Source organism: Catharus ustulatus, chromosome 2 (assembly GCF_009819885.2).
Source record: "Catharus ustulatus isolate bCatUst1 chromosome 2, bCatUst1.pri.v2, whole genome shotgun sequence".
NCBI classification, from domain to species: domain Eukaryota; kingdom Metazoa; phylum Chordata; class Aves; order Passeriformes; family Turdidae; genus Catharus; species Catharus ustulatus.
The window spans coordinates 4,262,901-4,284,288 of NC_046222.1; the positions used below are offsets into that span (position 1 = coordinate 4,262,901).

Here is a 21,388-nt window from a genome sequence, read left to right on the forward strand (position 1 = left end):
CAGAGGTGCAGGACATTCTGTGCCAAGGCACTGGGTCCTCTCTGCTGAGCTCTGCAGGCATGTCCCATTTCGTGGATGAATGCAGTAACTCTTGCAAAGATAGTCATGTTTTGAAAGCAAATAAACAACCTTTTCACCACTCTGTAACAAAAAAAATGGTGTATAACATTGTGTCATACACGTATTGCCTGGAGGGTGTCAAAAGGGCTTTCTTTGGAGCCAGGTACTTCAAAGGAAAGCAGTCCCTGCTGGTGCTGTGTAGTGGGGTTGGTGTGACGCCTCCTTGGTTGAATGCCTGTGCAGTCTCTCTGCAGGGTCTGACATGGAGCAGAGGTGGGACACTGATCCCAGAGGTGGCTGCTGCTTCTTGCATCCTGTCTCGTGTGTTTCTCAGAGGATTGCTTGCTTGCTCAGTCACCTTAAGGTCCCAAGTCTGTCAAAATGATACCTGTGACCCAGACTTAAGGTGTTGCTCTGTTTAAGTCAAGCTCTGTTTTGTTTGTTTGTTTGTTTGTTTTATTCCTGCTGTAAAAAAAAGAGAAGTTGAAGAGCCCTGAAATCATAAACCTGCTCCTACACTTAGTTTATTTTGAGGTTAAAATTTCTACCTCAGTTGTAGGAGTTTTCAGCTGCTCTGAGCAAGTGCTTTCCCAGACACACCTGGTGTTGGCTGTCTGAGCTCAGGAGAGTCTCAGATGTGTTTTTGCTGGGGCGGTGTGTGGGGGGTAGATCCGTATCTGTTGAAGGGAAGCGTCACGTTGTGCTTTGAGGCTTCGAGGGGGCCAGGCTGTGCATGAGTGAGGGACCAGGAGCTTGGCTTTGTCACCACAGCTTATAAGTGGAAGGGAATCCGTGGGCATGGATCTTGTGGTTGCTGTCAGGCAGGTAAGCATGGCCCCCAAGAGTGTCTCAGCAGGGGAACAAATCTCTGTAAAATGTCCAAGCCATTTCATAATCAGCCTCATAGCCAAATCTTCAAAATACCCAAAAGTCTCCCAGAAATCAGTTGTTTCGGACAAGGAAGAAATGTTGAATACGAAAAAAAAAATAAACCTGATGGGTGATATTAACCTGACCAAAGAGAAAAAAGGATGGAAATTTCTGGCAGAAGCAGCCAGCCTGTTGTAGCAATGGGGCCCAGAGGCAGCTTGTGCAGTGCTGGAGCAGAGCAGGTACAGGGAAAAAGCTTCCTCCTCCACTGCCCCTTGGCAGGCCAGAATAAACCAGAAAAATCACAGGTGATGTGCTGGGCAAACAGCTCCTGAGCAGTTCCCAAAATGGCCAGGCTGGTTTCGTGCAGTTGCTCTGCTGTAAATGATGGGGGATTTTCTGGGGCTGCAGCAGCATGCAGCAGCAAGGTGTTGGAGCAAGAAAATGCATTTGTTTTTCTGAGAGTGTTGGCATCAAGCTCTGATTTGTATGGTCCACGCTGAAACATAGACCTGATCTTTTCTGACCAAAGTGCAGCTCAACTAGAATGTAAAAGAAAGGCAAAGGTAATTCATATGGTATCTGTAGTACGGTCTGCACAGAGAGGAGTGTGCCATTAACAAACCCTGATAAAAGGACAATTAGTGGTCAGGATGGAAAGCTGCAACACAGAGATGAGCCAGTTGGGTAGGAGTAAGAAATGTGATTTATCTGTCTGCAAAGGATAATAAAGCAGTCATTCTCTCCTTAACTGTGGCTATAAAGCTATTATTAAAACCAGCCTGGAGAGTGTCTGATGTGCAATGCCCAGGGGGGCAGCAAACATAAAAGAGTGTCCTTGGCTGATGTCATGGCTCTGGGTTTTCTGTTCCTCCCTGATCTTTCCTGACAAGCACTGAGTGCACCATTACACTGCAAGTACTTTTTCATGCTCAAAGTCCTATTTTGTCTAATGTTTTACAGCACAGAGTGATTTTACAAATAGGACAGCACTGAACACCCTGGAACGATAGGAAATAATTTGATTATATCATTTTGTTTTCTTCATTTCCCATCATTAAAATTGTCTGCATTAAAAGCATTTTCTTGGCCTTTTGACAAGTACTCAGGAAGTTTGTGCAGCAGGTGTTTGAGTAGGATCATTACCATCTCCATGTTTGTGCTATTTTGATTCCTATGTGACCTAATAAGGTTAAAAAGGATATTTTAAAATAAAGTCAGGCATGGTTTTGTAGAAACTTCTGGAGTTCTCTTTTCACCTAGTGGTACATTTCTGATTTGAGGAACTTGGACAAAAACAGCTGGGAGAGTAATGCCAAATTCTCTGTAATACTGCAAGCAGCATGTGGAACTGGCTTCTTTCACTTTTACACTTCTGCTCAGTAATAAAAATAAAATACAAATCTTGACTGAAGATAAGGATATTAATTTTTGCTTCTTCAGCTGGAAAGTGAGTAGTCATCGAGCAAAATGACTGTGCATTATTTCCATGAAAATGCTGGTGCCATCAGACTCCACCACACCAAAATAAGCACAAAACATTTCTGTGGAAATCAGTAGTCAGTCAGGGTCTCTGGGAGTCAAGAGTTCACAAGCTGATCCACATGTGTTAATAACATTATTTAGGGGTTTTACTATTGATTTCAGCACTGCTGGAAACTTTCTGGATGGTAAAATTTAAACTGTCCATCTGCCAGTAGAGCTTGATCTTTCTGAATTTGCAGAAGAAGGTATTTCTGATTGGAAGCAAATCCATATGCAAACAAACAAATGTTTTACTCCAATTGCAGTAATCTGCTAAGAGAAATTCAAATGGCAGAGTTTATTTTGTTTTTAAAACATGACTTACTGACACTTCCCAAAAAACTAAAGTACAACTAATTTTGAAATATGATTTTTGAAAAAATCTTAATTCTACAGTTGTGTCTTGAATTACAAATTGGTTGTGCATGAATTCTATGCCCAATATACTGGGTTGTTCTGCAGGTAGCATAATGAGCTACAGAATTTAATCTCTTAAAAGCTGCAGAAATACTAATGTCTGAACAGCCCACCAAGAGCGTATTTCTGTGCCGTGGTCAGCACAGAATTTCAAAGGAAGCAGTATGTCCAGTCATACTTTATTTAGCTTTGCCTAGATTACAAATAGCAGCATAAATCTGTCACTCAATTGCTGCTTCTAAAGAGTAGATAATAATTTTGCATATAATTTGATAAGGTTTTTTCCCACTTTTTATACTGCTGGCATTATGGTAGTGTTAGAAATGGGACAGGGAAAAGAGAAGAAATTGCTTTTATTGATGTAAACTACGTAGAGTTTGGATCACTAATTGTTAGCATGGCAATAACTGAACAGATTTTCTGTATCTGAGCTGGTCAGACTTTTTCCTCTTCTAGGGACTTTTTTCTGATCATAAACTTACAAGAGTGAGATATTTAACAGTGGGACACTGGATGAGGATGGGTTTTGCTAGCAGGGAAATTTGGCTTCTGGAGGCTTGTGGCACTAGTTTGGTAAAATAAAACTGCCTAAGGTCTGTGCAGATTTGCTTATGATTTTGCTGTTCATATTTCATTGTTTTTACAGCATATTAAATTAAATGTATCTTTATAAAATTAAATAATTAAGTTTGCTTTCTAGCTATATCTACATCTCTATGTAATTTAATTTAGATAAAAACCTACTATGTGACAGTGGATGCTGTCATGTTCAATAAATTTCAGCTGTATGAAATCAGTTAGGAAATTACTTTTTTTTTCTCCTGTCCAAGCAGAAAATCGACTGACAGGAAAAATACATAGTGATTTTATTTTTCCATCATTTTTTGGTGAACCAGTTCTATATTCTAAACAGTATCAGGTAGAGCAGGTTGCAAAGCCGGACTTCTTTTGCTTCATGGGCATAGACTTTCTCCTTAGACCTTTGTATTTTGTGCATGTGCTGTGCTGCTGTTCAGTAGAAATGCAGGAATGTTTGGAGTGTTAAATAGATATATTTGGTGCTGTGCAATGAGCTGAACCATCTGGTCCTTCGTGCTCTTTTGCCTTGTAGTAAATCGTTCTAATGTAGCTCTTGCAATGGACTTGGAGTAAGCCACTGATAATTTTGTTGATAAAATAGAAATACAGCTTTGGGATATATTTCTAGAAAAATAATACTTTTTAAATTGAAGGGTTCAGAGGCATTTTTCTCTTGTTTTTTTGCTGACTTCTAATGTGCAGGCATGTGAAAATGAATTGCAGAAGAACAAACTATCAGGTTACTCTGAAAACAGGGTAGAATACAGCGAATTTAAAGAGTAATGAAAAAAGCTTTCTTTTCCAGAAAAAAAAAGTGTAGGGTCATACTCTCCAAACTTAAATTTGTTGGACTGAGTAAATGTTTATTATATAATGAATATTGTACTAGGAAAAAATCATTTATCTTTTAATTATTGATGCACACTCCCTGTTTCTTATGCATTTTTGAAGGTGTGCGTGTGTCTGCTCCGTGGCTAAATCTGTTCTCATTGAATTAAATGGCTTTTGCTAATTTGAAATCAATGGTGTGGGGAAAGAATTCACCCCTTTTGGAATCTGCTCTTTACTGGGAAGAGAACCAGGACATTTATTTACATTCATACCTTGTGTTTTTTTCCTCTGTTTGGATGTTATAAACCCCAGCACAATCCTCATGAGTCCTATCGGCTCCAAAACCTTCGCCTTTTTTTGTCTGTAAAAACAGGGCAGCTTCTCCAAGTGGATTTCAAGTGATAGATTGAAATAATTAATGCACATCTAATGGCTAATTCTGTGGGATAACACTTTGCCTAATGGGATTAATTCCAGGCTTGCACATGCCAGAAACTCCCGGTGGCACAGATGAGGCTGCGGCAAAACACCTCCAAATAGGTCCCTGGTACCTTCCCTCTTCCCCTCTGTCCTATTAGGAATACAAACCAAGTCCAGATGTGAATGAGCAATGGATTAATCACAGCTAATCTCAGAAAAGTGTTTGTACCAAGGGAGGAGAGTGTCTTGACCTGCACAAGCACATGCATTGTCTGGCCACTCAGTTTTTTGTTACGTATTTTAGGTAGTACAATAGGCAATAAAGGGTTCCGTGGCAAGAAAAATTTGTAATGGATAGAAGTAGAAAAAAGTTTCTTCTTTGAGAGTAGAAAAAGTAAATGAAACACTAAGGATCCTCTTAGGTGAAAATTTATTTTCTGTGGGCATTTGATCACTTGGCAATTTTTCACCCCATCCAGCAGTCTGTGACTGCACTTTCCCAAACTGTGCTTTCAATAAAGCTGACCTAAGCTCCCAGTGCTATGAAAAATGGAGCTCATATAAATTTCCTTTGCATTCTAAATCCATCTCAGCTGCACACAGAAAGCAAACAAGTACAGTTTCCACACAGCCTTTTTATCTCTCTCCACATCCCAGAGGCTCCCCAATCTGGCTTTTTGTGGGAGAGAGGGGCTGTTTAAAGTAAACATAATTTCAAAATTTTCATCCATTTTAGAAGCAGCATTAAAGATCTTGAAAGGAATATGTTTTATGAGGTTGACAAGCAATTAGATGAGTGCAGCAGTGCTACAAGTGCATGATTCTACACTTAGAAAATTAGTTGGAATGAGAAAAATCAGAGACAACATAATATCCCATCTCAAGTGGCTGGTTCTGATAGGTGCTCTGAAACTTGCAGGTATGAACAGCATTGTTCTGTAAAATACATCTGGTAAGTGGCTGAGAGCTGCTTGTCTATGTTAAGATGGAAAGAATAAATACAAAGGATCTAAATCCTCTGAAACAGCTGTGCCATTCCTCCAGGAAAACAAAACTAAACTAAATCTAGTCATAAGCAACAGAATAGGATTTCTCTTTGCTAAATTTCTGGAAAATGTTTTAACAAAAAAATTATTGAAGAAAAACCAACAGGATAAATTGAGTAGTGTGGATTAAATTAGTCTAAATTACTCATGATAGCTCACCTTTCCAGATTTTCAGTGTATTCCCAAGTAATTCCTGGAATTAACTTGACAAATATTAATATTTAATATTAGTTGCATGCAGTGGGTAAATCATAACTACTTCATCTCAGTTGCAAATACTGCCATAGGATGATTTGAGCTCACAGTGTAAATAAACAGGAAATTTTCTTTGTGATGAGAGATTGGGGTTCTTTTCCTTGGTTTTTTGGTTTTTTTCCTACTAGTCTGTTTCCACAGATGAGCAATTAAGAAGGTACCAGTTTCAAGTGCCTGAGCTTTTGAGAGCACTTCAGTACTTTTGACAGTTAATATATTACTTTTATCTTATAGTTAGTGAAATAAAGGTGTTACATAAAGTCATTAATGATAAGGAAATTCTATCCTCCCATTTTTCCCACCCCACATGGGCATGTCTTGCTTTCTAATAGTCTTTAATTCAGTCAACATTTCTATATAGGTTCTATATTCTTGCTATTTCCTACCTGTGTGTGAGATGGGGTGTTTCAAAATACAGCATCTTTCCCCCCTTATCCTGTAATGCCATCTGAGATAAGGTTGTCTCAAGTTGGGTGTAGTCCTTCAGAAGGCTCTTAACAAAATGCAGCAGTGGAGATGTACCAGCCACAGTTTTGTCACCTGATAGAGGAGCAGGGGCCTCAGCAGTGAGGTGTTAACAGGGATAAATAAATCTGTGCCCCACTTGCAGATCCATGACAAAGCCCTTTCTCTTCAGCGGTGCTTTGCTCTGCCATGAAATTTTACCTGCATAGTTGCTACATGCTATGGAAATGTGAATGATCCCAAATCAGAGGAAGAAAAAATTCCATTTTTTTTTTTTAAGTGAAATGTGTGAGGGTCCAAGGAATTAGGGTTTGTTCTGAGCCCCTTTGCTGAAGGAGGCCACAGAGGACCCAGACAAAGTTTGTTGTGATATTTCCATTTTGTGAGAGCTCATCCATTGGCTCTTTTTTTATGAGGCCTGTGAAATTCTTCATATGCTCTGTTCAGAGTGGAATATTCCCCTTATGGGGAATTGGATTTAATATTATTGTTGCTAAGTTTTGGTGAGCAATGCTGCAAGAAAAATATGCAAGGAATTAATATTAATCCGAATCCTTAATCACCCTTTCTCTCTACTCTGTGCATAACTTGCTGTGGCACAGGAGAGTTTTTGGGGGCTCTTTTTTTTGTCTGTGCATCCTCTGGCAGAGGCAGGACATGACACATGTCTCTCCACTAAGTGGGTCAGTGGCAGAGGACTGCTCTGAAACTTCTCCCTCCTGGTGTGTGCAGCTACTGCAGGGTTTAGAGCCTCAGCCGTTGGGGCTGGTGTAACCTCCTTCCTGCCCAGAACCCGAGCCACTGCATCTGCAGATCATTTAACTATTTCCCTCCTTGACACCAAGCTTCACTAGGAATTTCTTCACCCTCAGAAGCCTGGTTGCAAGAGGATGTTGCAGTGAAAATATTGTGAGGCTTTGATAACTTTTAAACAGTCTGCTCCTAATTGTCCTGCTAAAGTAAATCTTTCAGCCTTCCCACCACTTTTCTGCCTTGTGTATCTACCTTCCCTGTTGTTCAGTCATTTTTCTGCTAAAAAACATTGCATGATAAATGCATTGAAAATGTTGAATGACAGCTACCCAGGTTGAAAAGTGTTGCTATGAACTTAACCTAAGAAAGTAGATGGCTTTCATTACTGGGGGTTTGGTGTCCTTCCTTACTCTGGCTCTTTTGGCACTGGTTAGATCTGGTGCTGTTGGTGAGTTTAGGTGGAAATTGATCCCAGAAAAAGGGAAAAAACCCTGATATTATTCCAGTAGGATTAGCTGTGATAAGTGTCCAGGTATGGTTTTGACTGCACATCAGGGATGGTTCCTGTAAAGTCTAACTTAAAAATGCTAATTGAAAGTACTTAGGGAAATATCTGCCAGTCTGTGAAGTACTCACTGAACAGAGAAACACATCTGATTGTGATCAGCAGCATCTTGAGCCTGACTCAGTGTCTCTTCCTTCAGCCTTGCAGCATGAAGTCTCCTTGGGATTCCCAGGGAGACAGGGAGGCTCAATTCTTTTATGTAGTCCTCCATCAAGTGCACGAGGTTGTAGGAGCTGAAATGAAAAGGCCACCTGATAGTAAATCAGTCGGGGGTGAGTTACTGCTGTGGGACAGAGTTGGTAGGGCAAGGGAAAGGCTAAGTGACCTAGAAGCATTTGAATAATAATTCTTGCCTCTTTGTACACTTAACACCAGATTGAATTAGACCCTAGAAAATTTACAGCGGGGAACACCTTTTGCATTAACTGAATTAAACTTTTGCTGTCCCTGATGAAGATGGGTCTTAGTCAAAGCACTGGTGCCTAATCTAAACCCCCTACAAAAGCTGAAAGAGCTGCACAGCTTGCATCTGTCAGCCCAGCTGGCTGGATATCCACATCTGCAGCTGCCCTGTGCATGGTTTGCTGTCTCTAGGAGGCAACACCAGGCTTGCTTCAGGAAAGCCCTTTGCACAGAGTCCTTGCTAAACTGAGAAGTGAAAGCAGTTGCTTTTTCTGAGAATGACTGACTGTTTTGATGAAGCAAGGAGTCCCCTTCCAGAGATGAGCAAGGCACTCCCCTCTCTGTTTCTGACAAGGCTCAGGAAGGATTTGGAGGGTGAAAGGCTGCCTTTTTAATTACATATTCAAAGTTAATCTTTTTCACCCTCAGAATGAAAAGGTAGATAATTTACAGCTTTCTGCACATTTCCACTTCCCACATACCAAATGGTTGTTGGAGATCTACTTGCCCTGCTCCTGTTACAATACTTTGGACATTTTTATTAGTCTTTATTCCATGATGTGCAGAAAATAATAGAATTATAGAAAAGTTTGGGTTGGAAAGGACCTGGATCATCTAGTTCCAAACTCCCTGCTATGGGAAGGAACACCAATGTTTAACCCTTTGTGGCATTATAATATTTTCCTTCTTTTGACTCTGTTCCTTCCAAATAAATCAGAGGGAAATTATTTGAACTTTGTCTTAGTGCCTCCCTGAAGGAGGGCTCACAAGAATCCTAAAGCACCTTACCTTGACTTTCCATTGGGCTAACATTCATTGGTGTAAAAAAGTAGAAGTTATTGGCCTAAAATACTTTTAAAATGTTGTAATTTGGGCTGCCCAACATCTGGTCTTGTAACCTGAATCTTGATCATATCAGCAGTTTCCTCCAACAACCACGATGATCTCTAATGCTGAACTTCAAGGGCACGAGCTTTGCTTTGGGCCATGCTGTGTTTCACAAATATGTGATGGAATACTGATGACAAATTAACTGAGCCACTGCCTTCTGCAAGTGAAAGAGAATTTGGCCTCTGCTTCTTCAGCCTTGGAGGGTCATGGGTTTGTTTGTTGTTCATATCTATGAGTAAAGCACATAGAAATATATAAATATAAACAAACATGATAGATAAATTTGTTACGAACAGGATTGTCTGTCATAATTTTAGTTGGCTAACTTGTAGGCATTTAGTCTGGGCTGTGTTTTCAGTTGCAGGCCTGTGTACACTTGAAGTGAAGCACCATGAAGGGTACTCATCTTTCTCCTTGTTCTGCCCCAAGCCCAGGGAGCTCTCTTGGGCTTAGAATTTTGCTCTCAAACAGCAGCACTGAGGCTGATGCACACCCAGCATATCCCTGCTCAAGAGAGAGGCTGGTAGATGCCCTGATGTGGCAGTGGTACCAGAAGCTGTGGAATTCTGTCCCCATGAGTGTCTGGAAAACACAAGCCTGCAGAAAGAGGCTCTTGGATGATCCAGAGTCACAGGGATCATCAGGTGGAAGATGGTGGTGTCCAAGAAAAGCTGCCTGCTTTGCCCCAGCCAGCAGCTGTGGCAGCTCTGGGCTATTGGGAGAAGGCCCTGCAGAATCTGCCTTCAAACACCTTTGTATGTAACCACAGTTGCATCAATAAATCTCTTGTGCTGGGATTGGTTTTCATGGGCTTCACTGAGAAACTCGGTTTCCAGGAAGATAAAATGCTTCATTTACAGCTGTGTTACTGAATTTTGGTAACCCCTAAAAGTAAAACCCTTAAATGAATCACTTAATAAGGGCCATGGGAGAGAAAAAAAATTATGGTGGACAGATTTGATCTGGATTTACAAGTAATTCAGCTTTTACGGTCTGTATTTCTCAAACTATTATCAGGAATCATGGTCTAACCCAATCCAGATGCACACTAAAAACATCAGCGGAGGAAAATCCTATTAAAAAGAAATGTTCTGGCACATTTCAAGGGTCCAGGCCATGTTGTAATGATTCAGCTCAGCTGATCCCCATTGGTACTGGCTGCATTAGGCCAGCCCTGTGGATTGGACCCCAGCCAGCCTTGGAGTGCACCATTCCTCCCTCCCTCATGCCATGTTTTGGAGCAGGGTGACTGTGTCTGGATGTAGATCCTGGCACTCCCTGTCTCTGTCCAGCACTGGAGCAGCAGGCAGTGTGGGCAGGTGGCTGAAGCTGAGCTTGCTGCCCTGTGCCAGAGAGCTGATGCTGGGCCTGAGCCAGGGGCTTGAAATTCTGTGAAACCGCGCAGGGCTCTCGAGGCGGGCGCCTGCAGCGCAGCCTCCCTCGCTGGCCCCCAGGCTTCCTCTGCCTCGGCTCCTGGGGCTGCTCTTGGCCTCTCACTACTGGTTTTTTCTTCCTTGCTTGTCCGCAGCAGTTCTGAATAGCCTTTTTTTTCTTTTTCTTTTCTTCACCCATACTTCAGAAAGTAAAAGACCACAGGGAGTTGTTGCAGAGGTGCTGCCAGAGCTGCTTTGGGGGTGTGAGTGTGGAGCAGGATGAGGGAGATGTGTTGGTCCCACTCGGGTCCAGATGTGGGAGTGCAGGACCTGCAGCAGCAGGACAGAGTGCCCAGGCACAGAGAAGATCAGGGCTGCGTTGCTGGGTGGGAGCAGGAAAAACGGGGAGAACAAAAGTCCAGGCTTTGGAAGGAGGAGGTGCTGGGAAGAAATTTCTCAAGGGCAGGAGCACAGCTGCTGACAGAGCTCCAGGTGTAGGGAATTAGGACTGAGGAGGGCTGGAAACCTGAGCAGTGCTCTACTCAGTGGCTGTCTCCTCTCAGTTCTGGTATGTGAATATTGGGAAGACACCGTGCAACTCTCTGTAGGCAGTGGGTAATCTGTGAGGTTAACAGAGTGAGGATCATGGGTGAAATATTTGCTGTTTGTGCTTCGCTATTTGTTCACTGTGCTTTGCTCTGAGGCAGCTGAGTGTGACTGCTCCCTCAGGCCTGCTCCCAGCTCCCATCATCAGCTTGTGACCTTGGCCTCAGTCCCCAGCCCGTGGCTGATGAGGGACAGAAAGTACATTTTGGTGGTGCCTAAGGGACTGGCCTTCTGTTTTGAAGAAGCAGTAACCCCTCCTCTGTGGTTAAAAAACCTAACCTGGCCCTGTTCACCTGAATGGATGGTAACTGCTTCAACTGCCACTTGCTCATTGTGCTTCCTATCTCTTTGACCTTTCTTTCAATAGGCTTTGTGCCTTCTGTCTTTTTGTCTGTCTCACATTCTAATCCAGAAACCTGTTTCAAAGGTTATTATTTAGAAAGTGCTTTGTACGTTTTGTTTTGTTTGAGAATACAGCAGTCAAACGCATTAAGGAAGGAAATAACATAAACTAAGAAATAGGACAAGGGGAAGTAGCTTCAAGCTGCACCAGGTTGGATAGGAGGAAAATTTTCTGCAATGGAAGTGGTTAAGCATTGAAACAGGATCCGCAGAGTAATGGTGGAGTCATCATCCCTGGAAGTGTTCAAAAAATGAGTAGATGTGACACTTCACAATATAGTTTTATGGGCATGGTGGTATTTGGCTGAAGGCTGAACTTGATGATATCAAAGATCTTTTCTCACCCTAATAATTCTGTTCATTCCATTGGTTTGTTTCTCATTGTCTCAAAACATGTTTTTCCAGGAACAATCATAGCCAGAGCAGCAGGCCTTCCCTCGCTAAACAGCTTTAATCCATTACCTGGGATGCTGGAGGCCAGGCTGTCCCAGATAAGCACCAGGTGGGCCCTTGGTTGGCCCTGCAGAGTCAGTCAAGGTTGACCATGGTTGGCACAGAGCCACAGCTAAATCCTCTGCACTCTTGACATCTCTTCCACAGTCCTCTGTCCCCTGCTTTGGCTCCTTCTGCTCTGGGGATTGTATTAGTGCTGGAGAAATATAGGACTTGAGATATTTGTATGGATGTGCCTGGCTTTGGTACAAGAAGGGATACAGGGCCAGGATACCCAAAATGCTGCCTTCAGCAGCATCTCAGATGCCTCCAGGCTGGTGTAAAATATTGTCCTGTGAACTGCTTAGAAGAAAAGCTCTGGGAAAGAAATCTCAGCTTGTTTGTTGGTTTAATATATAACGTTGGGCAAATAATGTAGTCTCTCTGTATCTGTTTAGCCCATGTATATGAAATTTTATAGTCCTGAGGAAATGTGGTGAAGGGTATTTTTCATAAATTGCTTTGAACTGTATTTTTGAAATGATTGAAAAAGATGGGTGAAGAAGAAAAATCATATAGGATCTCCATTTATTTCCATGTATTTGTTTCTAAATGCATGATCTAGGAAAAAAATGAATGCGAACTCCTAGTTCAGACAAACAAACAAATGTACTCTGTGGTATTTTTTTCTGGGTGTGTGAGGCTGTCAGTGGGAACAGTGATTGTTTATCTTCATCAAAGGGCTTTTCAGGTTATTGATAATTTTTGTCTTTCTCTTTTGAACTCTCTCCAAACCTGCACAAAGCACAACTCAGGTTAATTTCAAGGTGTTTGTTTGTTTTGTGTTTTATATCACTGTGCAATACAGCTTTTCCTTGGGGGATGGACCTGGAGCTGCATATTGGATCTTTGGCCTTTGATTTTTTTAGCTATACTTTGTGAACTTTCTACATCTTCATGAACTGGTCCATGGGTAGTTTCATCAGGTTTATCTGCTGAAACACAATAATATCAAGGTGTCCTACTGGATGTGGTCAGTGTATGAGTATTTAAATGGTGGCTGAAAAGAAGATGGAGACTCCCTTTTTTAGGAGGAGTCACATGGAAAACATGTGGGCTAATGGGCTCAAGCTACTCCAGGAGCACTGAATGTGATGGTGCCAATCTTTCTTTACATTTAATGCAGAATTGACACACACATTTGATGAAGGAAGCCTTAACCAGACCCAGTCATAAATCCCTGCAGGAGATGCTGCTGGTTTTTCCCAGAAGATAAACATCCTGCGCTGGTTAGGGGAGTTTGCCAACATTTCTCTCCATGGAGGTGTTCTCAGCTGGCTGAGGTCCTGGACAGTCTGGTTTAACTGAACCTGTTTAGAGATAAGGCTGGACTTCTGATGGTCCTTTTTGACCAGATTAATCCATAATTCTTATACTCAGAATTCAAATGAAAAGTCCCTTGCAAAGGGGCAGTGTTGCCCTCACACCGGCTATTATTTTTCCATGCAGCACTGCCAGATTTATGCAACCAAGCACCCAGTGACACAAATGACTTTGCTGATGTATCTGGTATTTTTTGCAGATGCTGCATCAGTTCTTGGCCTCACAGATCCCAGGCTCTGCTACGTGCTGGATGGATTCCTCTTCATTTATGCAGTGGTCATGACAGCCCTTTTTGTGAAGGCAAAGGTCAGTCTAACCCAACACAGATGCATTTGGATTTGGTGGTGTAAGATAGTTGAGCTGGTTGGAAAATGGGAGTGGGGAAGAGCCATCTCTTAGAATGAGACCTTGCTGTTCTTTTTCTTTCTTTCTCTCTCTCTTTTTTTGTTTTTTCACCCCTCTGTTTCTGGTGTTCACTTGAGCAAGCTGGGGCAGTTCTTTCCAAAGGTTCATGAATGGAGGAGGGAAAAATATATTAGAGAGTTTTGATGCTACACTTATGGATACATCAGAGATTCTGGATTTTGTAGATGGGAAGTGACTGATCAAGAGTAATGCGGATTTTTTTCTCCCGCTTTGTCGTTGGAAAGAGAGCAGGGGATGCACAGAAAATACAGGGAAAACAGCAAGCTTGTGAAGGATGTATTAAAATGTCTCAATAATTCAGACCTCTTTGATACTGTGTGATGATGCCCAAACAACTACAGGAGAGGACTTCTGTATTTAATGCAAACATGATTCTTTGCCTAAACATAGACTGAGTTAGAAGGTTACTTTTAATAAAGAATTGAATGTGATAATAATAGCTCAAGAAGGCTAAATCAATACAGAATGTAGTTTGACAGGGTGGGTTTTTTTAAGGCTACAGGACAAAGTAGCTGCTCTTATCAACCCAAAATTCCCCTTTTTTTACCCAAAATCTTGGCTTAGCAATTGATTGCTTATAAGTATTGTGAGCAGCTGAGCCAAAGAACAGCTACAGAAAGGGATAATCCTTTCACCTCTTTTTTAGTTGCTGCTGCCACTCACATCAACTTACTGTGGTGGCACCAAAGCCCTGTGAGCCAAGGGCTGCTCCTGAGGAGTGCAGGGACTCCCAACAACTTTGCAGGCAGCTGGAGAACTCAGTCCCAGGGAGGCACAAGATTATGACAGGAAGAGAACGGAGACACAAAATCTGAGGAGGGCAGGTGTGTAGGGAACAAACTCAGATCACAAACGTGAGCTGGTGTTATGTGAAATAAAATGACTTGGCTGCTGAGGGCAGGCTGGTGTGTGGATAAAAGTGCTGCAGCAGGGGTTTGCATTGCCTGTAGCCCCACAGGGAGCTGCTTGTGGGTTGCCCTGTTTCTGATGAGAGTAACAGGTAGGACAGAGGGAATGAAAGGACTGAGGGGAGCCACGGGGTCTCTGCTCATGGAATGGTCTCTCTTCCAGCTCAGCAAGGCCTCTGAACCACAGCTGCCACCAGGCCAGGATGACGTATACAATGTGAGTAACTGCTGGTCTTTATTTTCTAATCCACCATCCAGACAGACCTTCTGGGGCACCCAGAGACAGTGAATTGCCCGCAGGTCAGAAAAACTTTAGATGAGCCAGCTAATGAGTAGGCTGTACATGTGTGCAGCATGGCAGCTGTGAGGAGGAAAGGTAAAACTTTGCAGGGGCAGCTTCTGGTGTCACCCTCTGGGCAGATGCTGAAGAGATCTTTGGGCTGTTGGTTCCTGATTTGGTGCACTGAGCTCTAGGCTGTTTGTTCAGCTCAGAAGCCCAGGCTATTTGTTGTGCTGCCCCGTGGACAAACAGGAGAGCTCTGGGTGTGTGTCCAGCCACTGCCCCTGCTGCTGCTGTTCCATGTGGGCTGGGCAAAGGGTAAATGCCAAGGAATGCTGTGGAGCTGACTTTGGGCACCTGCAGCTCTTCCACTCTCAATTGTGTGGAGCCTGAGCCACCACAGCCCCTGCCCTGTTCCTGTTGCCCCACAGCAAGCCCTGTTGTACCAGATCATACCAGAGTGTACCTTGTCCTGTGCCCTGACCATGGGCAGCATCTTTAGGCAGTGAAAGAGGACAGAGACAGGATCCTGCCTGACCCTCCTCACCAAATTGCTCGCTCACGGCAGCATTAAACTCCAGCTATTTTTGCTATGTCTAGTTGCCTTTTAATTTTTTTTCTCACGTTTTTGACCATAGCCACATCCTGTGATGAGTTCTGTTTAACTCTGTGATGTATGAACACTAATGCAATTTCTTTTCAGTTTAAGTAGCACTCTCAGCTGTTACTCTGACCTGAAATCTCTCCTTTGCCCTTGTCCAAGGAACTTTTCCCAGCTAAGAATTGTGTTGGGCATAAAACTTTCTGTAGCTTCTTGATGCAAATTTAGATAAACAGCTGTGCAAGAAAAATGAAGCTCATGGATCTTCACTCTCCAGTGGGAGAGAAAGCATGAAAGTCAGACTCCTTCCCCGTCATGCTCCTCTAGTTTTGAACTCATTTCCACTTAAGAGAGGTTCTTGATGCAACAGCTTGCAGTTTTGTGTCATTTCCATGGTTTAAATGTAGACATTTTTGTTGACAGTTGCATTAGGGAGTAAAAATAATTTCTCCTTCAGTTACAGTCCTTGTGAGCAGAGCTGGGTTCCCTCTCTTTTTTCTATTAAGATCTATTATTTCATTATCACGGTATCCACCCACTGCTTTTGCTCTCCCGTTTCAGAAACTCTCCCGCAACCCCCGAGACGATTACGACGTTCTGGGAGGAAAGCGAGGAGCAGACCCCGAGCTGGGCGGGAGACACCAGGTAACCTCCTGGCACCTGTGCACTTCTGTCCTTTGATCCGGTGCCTCCCACGCCGCCGTGTCACAGCGCTGCTCACACCCGAGCCTGCCTGGGGAGGGGACGACGCGATTTGTGTCGTAACTCGGGCGGAGCGGGGGGACAGGAGCGAAGCTCCCCCTTCCCTTTGATGTCTGCCCCTCTCGCTCGGCTGGGAGCTCGCAGCCGCCCGGGGTGGGAAGTGACACCCGGGCCGGGGCGGATGCGGAGGAGGCTCAGCAGCCGTGGGTGTTTCACAGAGCTCGCTGAGTCTGATGCCATCAAACAGGCGCCCACAAAGCACAGCAGCAGCCAAAACAGCTCTTTGTGCTGCAGAGCCCATCACTTTCAAAGGGAAAGGGAGGGAAAACCTCCTGCATCAGCAGGTGACAGCTGGAGGGAGTGAGCAGAGAAGAACGAAGTTTTACCAATTGTTGAAATGAAATTAATTTTCCCCAGAACAAGTTGTCTGAACAGAGCCTTATGGGGGGAGGCAGGATGGACTGGAATGGGCAGGGAAAGCTGTGCCATGGAGCAAATGCTTAAGCAGGTACAAAGTGGTGAAGGATGCTGGTAGTGCAATGCATGCACAACTTTTTTTTGTTCTGTTTCACAGCAGAGGAGAAAGAACCCTCAGGACACTGTCTACACTGTGAGTAGTGCACGCTGGAGGGAGCAGAGAGGGAGGGATGGCTGGGGACAGGAGATTCTGTTTCACAGACATCCCCTCCCACCCAATTTCAAAACTCAACAGCTGCTTTTCAAGACGTCTCTTCCCTTCCACCCAATTCTTCCCCCCAGGTTCTCTGTTTCTGCTCACTTCTGAGTGGCAGGAAAAAAACACTGGGGAGATGAGGAAAAGAACTTGGATAAGATACCTGCTAATGCCTAATGCTGCTGACTAACCAACCTTCATCCCATGAGATTGCTGCTGCAGTATTTCCTGCAGTATTGCATGGACTGCAGCCCCTGTGACTGCTCTCTGGCAAAGGCCAAAAGCCAGTGCATCTAAGAGGGGCTGCTTAGGAACCTCTTGATAGAGTTCATTTGACTCTGGCTAAATGCTAAGCACTGATACAAGAACGTTGATTCTCAGATCTTGGGTCTTTCTGGGTCTTCAGTGCTTGAGAAATGAGTTTGTTTCCAAGACCTTAATTGCTGTTGAATGAGACACTCTGAGATCAGCTGGTTTTAAACGCGGCTACCCAGGGGCTGGCTTGGCTTTTCTATTGTCACACTGACTATTTCCCCCTCTCTGCCTGCAGTCACTGCAGAAGGACAAGATGGGTGAGGCATACAGTGAGATTGGAATGAAGGGAGAGGTGAGTCTTACTTTCCTTCCTGGTGAAAACATGGCAACAGAAAACCCTGATGGCTGCCCTGGCTGAGGGGGCAGAGGGCGCGAGATGGGTGAGGAACAGCTGAAGGAAGGTCTGGTGTCAAGTGCTGCAATGGTCCAGCAGCACTGGAAGATTTTGGGGCATGTTTCTCCAGAGCAGTTTGGAGCTGCAGGTTTATGGTTTCCCCTCCATGGGCTGCTGAGGCTGGCTGCTGTTCCAGGATCAGGAGAACAAGTGCCAACCCCTCCTTGTACCTGATTTCAGACAAGGAATAGGGGAAATGTCCTTCCCACAGCTCAGCTCTCAAATGTTTAAGGCAGCACACATCAGTCATGTCTCCAGCTACAGCAGAGGGAGAGTTTTAGCTCTGTGCACAAACTGCTGGGGGAGGGGGGCTTGTGTCAAAAACAAACCATCTGGGGACGCTTGTTTATGGCAAAATGAAAAATTGCTCTGACCTACACAGGTTCTATTTTATGTCAAAGTGTCATATATATATATATATAACCTTTCATTTTCTTCTGACACATGAAAAAAGGGGCATTTCAAAACAAAGTTTAGTGTTGAGAAATCTGAACCAACACCAATGGTTAATGTCTTCCCCTTTTTTATTCTAATGCTCCTCTGCCAGAGTCAAGCTCTGTCTGAGCTATGGGGCTGTAAAGTTGCACCATGTTTTTTGAATGTTTGTTTCTGGAGGGACACCAAAGCCCTTGTCCCATTCCAAATATATGATCATTTAATAGGTTGCTGCAATTTTAACTGTAACAAGCTTTACTCCTTGACACGTTTGTGATACAATCTATTACTAAATAATCAGCATCTACAGAAATGCTGCCAAATCTCTATACGTACAGTGAATCAAAGAAATAGCAACACTCTAACGGTATGACAGGAAGATATGTCAGCAAACCAAACCAATTTGTTTTTATTTCCTATCCTCTCTATTTTCTCCTTAACAGCCCTAGCAGCATGTCTGGGCTGGTCCTTTTTTACCAGGTGCTTTCCTGTGCAGAGCAGAGTCCAGGCCATGCACAGCTGGCACATCCTGTACGCCCTCAGCAGAGTATGGGGAAACTCACGGGCTTGTTTTTGCATAATTGGGAAAGCACCCTTTAATAAATCTATGCTTGTTTTATTTTCCCAAAGCAGCAGAGACGGCGAGGCAAAGGACATGAAGGTCTCTACCAGGTAGGCACCACCTCACACAGCTGCTCCCTTCACCTGTCCTCCCAAGTGGCTGGATATCCAAAGGCACTGTCAGGGAGGCACAGAGAAGTGAAAGGCAGCTGGAAGTTTCCCAAGCAGGCACCAGGTGTCTCACTAACTCCTCACTCTTGGAAGCCTCAGCTAGCCCTGCTCTGGGATCCACAACACAGCTGCCTCACCAGAGCAGGCTGTCAGGGAAAGGACTGGGCATACCTGGAAGGGCTATCTGGGGATGCTTCCTGGGATTCAAAACCACCTGAGGTCCCACTGCCAGCTTACTTATCCAGAGCTGCACCTGATTTCCTTTCCAAATCAAAGAGAAGTGCAGAAAGTTCATTGATTTAATTATCAATGTTCATTCTAGCATCAGCTAGCTCTTAACGATGCACAAATAAAATGTATTCCAAAGATCTGCAGAACCAGCCAGGATGATTTGCTGTAATCATATTTTCATACCACTTATTCAGGATGTACCTTGCCTTCAGGTAAGTAATAGCTATTTGCACCACACAAAGATTAAAGAATCACTCAGGATTAAAAAACGTCTGTAGGGGGAGAAAAAATAATCAGTCCTGACTGAGCCTCTGCCATCCTGTTGCTGCGAGTCAGCCAGGCAGTACTCACACTCATCCCTCACCTGTTTTTCTGGTTTTCTCTTTTTCAGGGGCTCAGTGCAGCAACCAAGGACACTTATGATGCTCTCCAAATGCAGCCTTTGCCCCCGCGCTAAGTGGGAGCCTCAGAGGGGATGGGCAAGGGTGAGAGATGCCCACCTGCCTTGGGGAGGAGAGGGGGGAGAGCCTTTTTCATCCAAAACAAGCACTGTGTGTTTTCTGTGTGCAAGATTCTCCTTGGGTTGGTGCACAGAATCTGGACCTGGCCCTTTCTTTCTCCCTCTCCTCCTGAATCATGTAACTGCTTCTGCTATTAGAATGTACATATCTGTAAAGTTGTTACCTATTATAGTGGGTATTAGGCTGATATTTTTGTTGGTAAGGTTTGTGCTGTGGGACCAGACCACACCTTCTAACAAACACAACTGTTTCCACAGCTGTTCCTTGTCTTCTAAAGTATTAAGAATTACGGCTTTATTGCATTTTAAAGAGTTGCAAAGATAGGACTGTATTTACTTTCTGTAGTATTTATCTTAGGACTATTTCACCCTTTTTGCTTTATATTTACCTTTTAAAATCTGCTTCAGTGGAGGGCAACTTTTTTCTTTAATTGTGAAGAGTGACATGATGTTACAGTAGTGAAGCAGTTGAATGCCAACTTTCCAGTAGGAAGAAAATGAGCACCAATATCCCAAAAAAGATCAAGCAGTGGTACTGCCATTCATCCATAAATATGTGACAGGTAAGCTGAGTGAGAGACTTGTCTGAAGGCAGAAAAAACAAAGAAAAAAAGATGAGTTCCCCTATTATTAATCCCTGACAACAAACTGTACAACAGCCAACCTAAATGCAGTTCCCAAACCAGTCTCTCATGAGGATGCTTCCAAAAGGTGCAGGTATCATTCCAAAGAGGTACCAGCTCAATAATGTCATGTGTTTTTGATGAATTAATAAAACAGAGACCTGTATGCGTGTAGGGAGCAGCAGTGGGAATGGCACGAGCTCCTTACCTGAGGCATTCAAACTGTCTGAGCCAGCCTGCAGCCAGCAGCACCATCTCCCAGGGAAGCTGAGGAGGACAGGATTCCAACAGGAGCTCCTACACACATCCCAGAGACTGGGATGGGCTGTTGGGAAAATGCCCCAAACCCAGGCACCAAAGGGACACTCACCTGCTGCTGCTGCAGCCTCAGTTTTGCCTGTGCCTCGCAAGGCTGCACAGTGAAGCCTGGAGGAATTCAGCAAGGACAAATCCAGCCCAGCAAACTCAGGGGTGTTTCACCTTGACTCAGGAGCTCACCAGGCCATCTCACCAGTCCTCACAGAGAAGCAGAGCTAAAGCAAGGCTGTGGGAACAAGAGCTGCTGTTCTTGGGTGCTGCCCAGGTGGTGTTATGACTTCTTTCCAGGGACTGGGTGGGTTAGCAGCAGCAAAACTTGTAGAAATGGGTGCTATGCAAGTTCCAAGGCAGTTTTACCTCTTTAGCAGTAAAACTGTACCTGCAGTAGGTGCTTGTAGCTTTTAAAAAATATTTGCAATAAATTAAAGCAAAAAACAAGTAAACTGAGACATGGTAATGAATGCTTCTCGCAAAAAAAATAATCCTGGATCCTTTACTGTTCTGCAGTGACAAGAAAAATTGAGAGAACTGGGTGATAACTGAGACAGCTGAGCTGAAAATTACAGTAAAGTTATGCTGCAAAGCACTCAATGCAAGAACAAAGAGTGCTGAAAACAGCTCTCTCTTTTTAAATCACCATAACTGTATCTGCTAGATGTAGAAGTCACAAGTTTTGGCGGTGTGAAATCCCAACCACCAAACAACAGGAATTAAATTCTTTGGGGGAAAATTAAAAAATCACCTTTATGCTCTTTATGTATCAGTGGATACCTTGATTTCAAAAAGCATCCAACGCTGGGTTTGGGCTGCTCACTGTGGGGTTGAGCTGAGTCTCCTCTTTGCCTTCAGGAAGCCACTGAAGCTGTTTCTGCTTTTAGGAGAGGAGCTGATAAATACAGAATTAGAACAAAAGCTTCAAGCAGAGTGCATAAAACCTGGGCTCTCCTCCAGTTTGA

At 43.7% G+C, this 21,388-nt stretch overlaps 1 protein-coding gene across 1 annotated transcript in view; it reads left to right on the forward strand.

Moving 5' to 3' along the window:
• CD247 (CD247 molecule) overlaps positions 1–20,803 on the forward strand; it is a 45,518-nt gene extending 24,715 nt beyond the window's left edge. The window contains exons 2-8 of the mRNA XM_033086263.1: positions 13,474–13,580; positions 14,772–14,825; positions 16,051–16,134; positions 16,766–16,801; positions 17,415–17,471; positions 18,642–18,680; positions 19,363–20,803. Coding sequence (XP_032942154.1) covers positions 13,474–13,580; positions 14,772–14,825; positions 16,051–16,134; positions 16,766–16,801; positions 17,415–17,471; positions 18,642–18,680; positions 19,363–19,428 — 443 coding nt within the window. The 3' untranslated portion in view covers positions 19,429–20,803. The remainder of the gene's footprint in view (positions 1–13,473; positions 13,581–14,771; positions 14,826–16,050; positions 16,135–16,765; positions 16,802–17,414; positions 17,472–18,641; positions 18,681–19,362) is intronic.
• Positions 20,804–21,388: the final 585 nt, after the last annotated feature.